This window comes from Diadema setosum, chromosome 7 (genome assembly GCF_964275005.1).
Source record: "Diadema setosum chromosome 7, eeDiaSeto1, whole genome shotgun sequence".
In the NCBI taxonomy this organism is placed as follows: Eukaryota; Metazoa; Echinodermata; class Echinoidea; order Diadematoida; family Diadematidae; genus Diadema; species Diadema setosum.
This window is the reverse complement of record NC_092691.1, coordinates 19394486-19401720: the sequence shown is the minus strand read 5'-3', so window position 1 is coordinate 19401720 and position 7235 is coordinate 19394486. Positions and strand designations below refer to the sequence as shown.

Here is a 7235-nt window from a genome sequence, read left to right as displayed (position 1 = left end):
ATGTCATGCGCACTACACAGACAAATCCACCCCACAAATAAAGTTACAGAAATGAAAATACAAGATTATTTACACTTTTTTTTTGCCATACCCTATTTATACACTGATATAGAAATATGTAAATAAAAATAACATCAAACACTTGTGCAAAAATCAAGCCAATGATTATAAGAATAATTTTGAAGTAAATGTAGCATCAAACAACTCGAGTGATGGCAAGTGAACTGTACTCACAATTGGTTTTCTATGATTGAGCCATTCAAAAATACTGACATCAGATTAAAGCTATGAATTAAATAACACAGATAATTGGTGAACACTGAGTTCAAGCACTTTACAACACAATACATTGAACTCATTTGATCCTGCACTCCGAAATCTCTCCCAGATTTCTACTCCCACGTAAAATATCAATCTATGAAAATATTACAGAACTTGTGATATGCAGTATGTGAATCACAGGCATCTTTTCTCCTGCATTGAATTATGGGATTGTTACAACATTGTATAACCACATGACAAGACCCTCAGCGTTGGGCAGTAAGGTGAAAAAAAGACTTTAATGATCCCCCCACCCCCGGTCCTTTTTGGTGGGTAGAGCATCAGAACCGGCTTGCATTCATTCAGATGATCACAATTACCACTGTGGCCATCTCTTCTGGGGCCACTACAATGATTTTAAAATTATAATTTGTATGTACCTCCCAAGTCTCTTTGTCTTATGGGAAGGTCTGCCCCTCTTTGACAAAAAGGTATGGTGTTGGGGATTGACTAGACTGTTACAAATATCACCTACAGAACTAGCCACACCCACCAATGACTTAAACAAGAAGTATCAAAGTAAGGGGGGTGGGGGGGGGGGATGCTTGAAATTGACTTGACCTGTTTCCACACACTCAATATTTTCACCAAAGGCAGTAGTGTTAGCATTACCCAGATGAGGAAGTACAAGCAGATGTCACAATTGACACAATGACCTCATTTGACCCGATGAGCAACACCCAATCACACACACAAACTATTTACCCTGTACCCACTTGAAGCACAAGTGAGTGGTTATCATTATATTGATATTTGATCCCGTCACGGGTCTACATGTACACCAAGCATTTGAGAACAATAGGGGAGGGACTATATGACTTTTAAGGCAGGTCTACTTCCGTCCAGTAAAGATACACTCAGCTGAGACTATGCCATTAGCCAAGCAACCCTACCAACAGATATAATTACCTCAAGATTAGTTTAGAATAGAGTGCATGCCACATATTGAGTGCATTTCTAAGAAAAACAGAACAAAACAAAACAAAATCATCACAGCCACTCTTTAACTCATTGTGTGCCACTAGCCACTATAAACAAAGTTCCAAAGCTGGCATCCATGGGTAGTTGATACTGTCTGGCATAATTTGTGATAAACCAAAAACAGGTGACTTCAACGCCAAAACACCAAGGGAATTTAGCTGGCTGACAGGAGAAAGATGTAAATGAAATGCCATGTATGACATATTTGCTTCAATCTGACAAGATATGGCAGAGCCAGGAATGGGGACCTGCAGCTGCTTGTGACATTTTCACAAAATTCTAGACACATGTAATAAGATGTCTTCTTTTTTCCTTTTGAGAAATATCAAGTCTTAGTATGGTGAAAGAAACCCTCTGGAAAAATTGACACAGTTTTGACTACTTGAGCACCAGCCCCAGGTTATGGCACTGTTGGTAAATAACTTCATTGCTTTCCCAGCGACTGTAGGTTTGAATAACCATAAAATGTGTAAATCCAACCACTGGAGGCAAGGCTAGTTTTATAAACATGTCACAACGATCCCCACGTTTGAACGGCACTCTCACTCAAGTTAAATCAAGATTATGACATTTAAAAACATCTGTTAAATATGCCAGTTTTTCTTGCATATAGTCAACACAAATAATGCATGGCACCTTCTATTTGCACGTATCAAAATATCTTGCATAGTGCAACATGAATGAACAAAGGAAAAAGCACAAAAACTGATTCACACTCGGCAGACACACAGTGAATACTGCCCTCGTGTGGTTACCCAGGTTAATAACACTGAAATACAATCTGTCTGCACAGTATGACAGACAGCCAAAAGAATAATGCTTCTGGCACTTCAATGGCTGTTTACTGCTCAGAAAACGAAAACTGACAATACTGATGTTCAAATGAACATCAGAAATATTAAATATGCATAATACCGCCTATCAAACTGCTGAAGATATGACATCTTCTTCATTTTGGTGCTCGGGACAAACATCAGCTATCCAGAGAGTAAATAAATATACCGGTAATCTCACAATCATTTTGCAATACAAATAAGTGCCAACAATATTTGTACTCAGCTTTACCTAGGACACAAGAATGCTACTGCAGAAAAATGAATGTCCAAATTTATTGCAACCTGGTCAATCATCACTATGGCTGAATCAGTGTCCAACCATTTTTTTTTTTTTTTTTTTTTTTTTTTTGGGGGGGGGGAGGGGTGTTTGGTTTGATTTGGTTTTGCTTAGAAGAGTTCATTACTTCTTCAGAAATTTGCTTTTTGACTTGAGAAGGTGGGGGGGGGGGGGGAAGAAATATTAAGCCACAGCAGCATTCAACACATTCTAGTGAAAACTGGCTGACTACACAGATACAAGCAGCGGAAGGAAGAACTGAGACATGATAATGCAAGACAATGTTGAACAATTGTAACAAATTGTAGCACAACAGCAACAACAACTGAAGTGGGGGGTGGAGGGGGGGGGGGGGGGTCACAGTTACAGCTAAAAACAAGTGGATATAGAAGAGGAAGGACCACACTTAACATACATGGTGGATTTACACAATTTTTGCTGCTTGCCATTGTGTTGCTATACACATATTAAACCAGACTGTCTTTTCTTCCATCAACAAAAAAAAAATGTGCAGTATCTTGTGTGACAATGAATTCAGCAACTGTCCTGTCCAATAAATAATATAGAAGTGGACACACATATTTTGATTTTGATTTAATAGCAGGCTTTTATACAAGTGGGATAGGTAGAAATTAAGAGAATCCCCAGTGCTTGATTTCACCACACCACTGCTGGACATATGCCCCTGTTTGGTGAGCTACATAACATGATTAAACTAAGTACACAAGTAGAAAACATTGAATCGGCTCAACGAAAAGCACAAACTGCCACACCAGCGTGCACATACCCGACTCACCTTAACACATAACAGCGCCCTCTACAACAGTCATACAGACAATCATGACACAGAGTTATATATGTGAATGATCATTTACATCGTAACAAACTGAATAGGATACTTAAATATATAAATATGTACAGGATCATGGATAACATACACACTCCGTCTCATCTAATAGTTCTCTTGGCATTCTACTCAACGAAAAATTCAAGTTCACTCTATTTCTTCTTCTTCTTTTTTTGTATAAATAGGCAGAAATAATAAAATATATAGAGTATTTTCATATTCTCTTTTATGTTCTTTGTTTCTATCTTGGGTGTTTGGCAAGGGCAATGGTGTGCACAGTTATGTGCCTTGATACCATCTGACTGAAAAGGGGGTGAAAAAATGCACCCAAAACTATCTGGCTCATTTCAGCCATTAATCTGACTAATACCAGAGGACAGAGGATGCCACATCACAAGCAGTTTGTCCAGCAGGACCAGGCATGAGAAGAGGAAAAGAGAACCAGGAGGAGAAGGGAGTGGTAACCAAGCAACCAACAGGCTATCACCTCATCACTTCCTCTTCGTTGAATGGGGAGCAGGCAGTATGCCTCCTACAGGCACTCATCATTGCTCTACATTCTATTGTTTTCTCTCTCTCTCTTGCGACTGCACTTTTCACAGGTTTCTGGAAATGACGCAATCTGTCTGTGAGCCCCCTCCACTGTACAGACACATGACGAGACTTCATACCAATTTCTGTTGGCTTGCATGATTTTTTGATTAGAAATATGTTAGTTACTCGTCACAGACCAGACAAATCAGTCATCAGAGCAGACGAAATTTGTTAGTAAGTGAATATATACAATCTGTATATGATTAGGAGTAAGACTGCATCCATGGCACCTATTAACATCTTCTTCAATCGAACGAGGATTTGCGTGTGTCTCCTGAGCATTTAAACTTTTCCGATGACATACACTACAGAGTAACTAAATAATTATCTCTCTATATCTTTTAGCATCAAAAATAAATCTGATACATTTGTCAAATCTTCTGTTTCTCTGGAGCCAAGGATGCAAAGAGGGCGCAATCATTTATACCTGGATGATGGACTGGATATGGAGACATGCTGAAGTGTAAAAATCGAACTGAATTTCTGATTCTACTGATTCAATGTCTAAGGTTACTGCTCTAATACACAGCCTTACAGACTAAACTTGCTTGCTTGCCCTGGGCAGATATGACCCACTGCTAGGCAAGCCAAATGAATGGGTACTTGCCTTCTATGAGTATTTGGCCTTCATCCAAATGCCTGAAATAGAGACTACTTCATAGGGAGTTTGAATTTGATTCTCCCTTAAATTTAGAGAATGGACCCACAATTATGCACTTGGGTAATGTCCATTATTGCAATTATCATATCATAAAGCATTGTGAACATGATTCGCACATGATTTGCAAAAGTCTAGAACATAATGATAAATTTGGTTTCGCAAGTTCTTGCCATGGATGGACTTCATCTGAGATGGGTTTCCTTCATGTGATCGACATTTTTGTGCCAACTCGCGGGGGGCGGATCCAGGAATTCCGTAAAGGGAAGGCACCTTTACAAAATTAAAGGGGGCGCATGTGCCCCCCACACTTTTTCCTTTTTTAATTCGGTGCGCCCCCCTCTGGATCCGCCACTGAACTCGGTACGTGCCGCACTGACCGTCTACTCTCGTCTCCACATAATGACTACCGGTATACTCTGCATCCCTGACATTCATAGAGACCTACGCATCAGCAGTGTGCTTCTCCCTGGTGGAAGACCGCTGACCACCACACCAGACCTCCATCCCTTCTTCATCTTCCTTGGCCCACCCACAACTTCACAGAAGCCACCTTACGTGGCTGCAGTCAGGAAGGCCAAGCATGGGGGGGTCTACACACCCCCTCCCACCACCACCCTCACTGGGTAGATCTGAAACTCATCACACGAAATAAGCCTGAAAGTGCTTCTTACGAAAAGAAATTAAAATTTTTTGATGTGAAGTAAATTGGCAGCTTTTTTGTCTGTACAGGAATAGTTCTTCACCTACCCCTTGGTTCTCCATTCCTCTCATTTTTAAAATTCTTGTTTGCCTTCTATCTTGTGAATTGTAGTCCACTTTACACTACAAACATATTACTCTATCACAAGTAGATTCTAAGTTTAACAAAACTAATGGCTAAGAGTTCAGTCCATTTTTCATTTTTTAGCGTGTGTACTCTCTGAGATCAAAGATACTTGCTGGAAGATTGTAGCGTCTTGAATGATTGCATCAGCGGCTTCTTTCTTTCCTGGCTGCGATCAGATCTTACTGTTGACACTTTCAGATTGCTTCCCACTGCCTGTGATTTCTACTGTGACGATTCACTCCCAGCGCTTCCATTCCATTCACTGTGAGGGAAAAAAGCAGGAGGGGGGGGGGGGGGGGGGTCTGTTTTCCACTAGCTCTCGTGCAATCACTCTTTCTGGTTTGTTTGTTTGTTTGTTGGAGTTTTTCATATCACACACCGCCTCATGAGCAGTCCTCGAGTGCTGGCAGTCAACGGCTTAATGCCTTCAGTCTCTTTTCTCTCCTCCTCTCCCAACCTACTCTCACTGAATCCATACAGTGAATAATTTTGGCCTTATGAGATGGGTCTGTCTTTCTCGCTTTCAATTCTCACAATAGATCAGAGTGTCCCTTCCTTTAATCGCTGTCACTCTCGCTGTCCTCGTAGCCGGTGAAGTCGATGGGCATGTGGAGCTTGTTGGAACGCTGGGCGTACTCGACGAGGGCAAAGTAGCAGAACTCGTACTGGTCCGGGGTCTGAATGCTGTAGGCCCGCTGGGCACGCATCAGCCGCACCGTGTTGCAGACGTCCACCGTTCCCACGTCCTCCAGCCTCGCCAGACTGATATCCAGGGTGCAGAATGTGCCTGGAAGGAGAGATTCAACGGGTACAGACTCTCTCTCTGAGGGCTACTTTCATCATGTATGAAAAACACTGAGTGGAGGGCGTGAGGATACATACTTCAGAAGTATTTTAACATCTTTTAATCCATTGAAGACGAGCTGATTTTGCCGTAATACACATTTCCCACAGACATCTGCCCGAGTACACTTGGGACTAGTCTTCAGCAGGTTAAACTACATTATTCAAAATACACAAAACCTGTTTATATTTGAAAAGTGTTTCTTGTTTTTAAGTTTCTCGGTCATTACTTCTCTCCATGTATTTCAATTCAGAGAAAATATTTAGTGAAAATTCCATGCCCTAACTTTATACTGAATGAAATCTTAAATGCAATATTTTCACAGCAAAAGTATGCAACTTTTGAAAAAAAAAATCCCCTCACATTTTCACATTTTAAATATTTACATATTAAGGACAAGACACACTAAGCAATAGTTTTCACAACAACAGCAACAGGATTCGCTGCTTCAGCAAACCCACCTGTTCGGCCTATACCAGCACTGCAGTGTACGACAATGGGCGGGCCTCCTTCATGCCCCGTCCACTCGTCCCCGAGCTCCTTGACCGCCGCCATCTGGTACTGCCGCACCTCCTCGCGGAACTCGAGCATGGCCAGGGCTGACCGCGGGGTGCCAAAGTCCGGCCAACTGGTGAACTGAAAGTGGGCTATTCTCCTATTCTCCCCAGTCTACAGCAGTGAGTAAATGACCAAGGAGATGAAATTACTTTCAGTGAAAGATACAGGTTACAAAACTTGAAATGTGTAACTTTCTTGCCATCACATAGAACAACAAAGAGCCTTCTTTCATGTCATCATATTGGATATCAAATCACACATACATGCAGGGTTAACACACTGTAAAGTTTAGTCATGATTCAGAGATGGTACGAAGCCAATGCCAAAAGGACTCTTTAGGTTCTCAGCCCTCAGATTCTGTAGATGAGGGTCTGTCTTCCTCTTTTGTCTGGGCAAACATCAGCATGTCCCACAGAATGCGCTCATTAAAAGCTGAAATATATGTGGGTTCGTTAGCTGACGCCTTGAGGACAAGATAATGAGTGAAACA

The 7235-nt window shown here is 41.4% G+C and overlaps 1 protein-coding gene across 1 annotated transcript in view; it reads right to left on the bottom strand.

Moving 5' to 3' along the window:
- Positions 1-5641: 5641 nt before the first annotated feature.
- LOC140230961 (tyrosine-protein phosphatase non-receptor type 9-like) overlaps positions 5642-7235 on the bottom strand; it is a 119257-nt gene continuing 117663 nt past the window's right edge. The window contains exons 9-10 of the mRNA XM_072311105.1: positions 6649-6856; positions 5642-6130 (exon numbers count right to left, since the gene is read on the bottom strand). Of these exons, the coding sequence (XP_072167206.1) occupies positions 5901-6130; positions 6649-6856 (438 nt within the window). The 3' untranslated portion in view covers positions 5642-5900. The remainder of the gene's footprint in view (positions 6131-6648; positions 6857-7235) is intronic.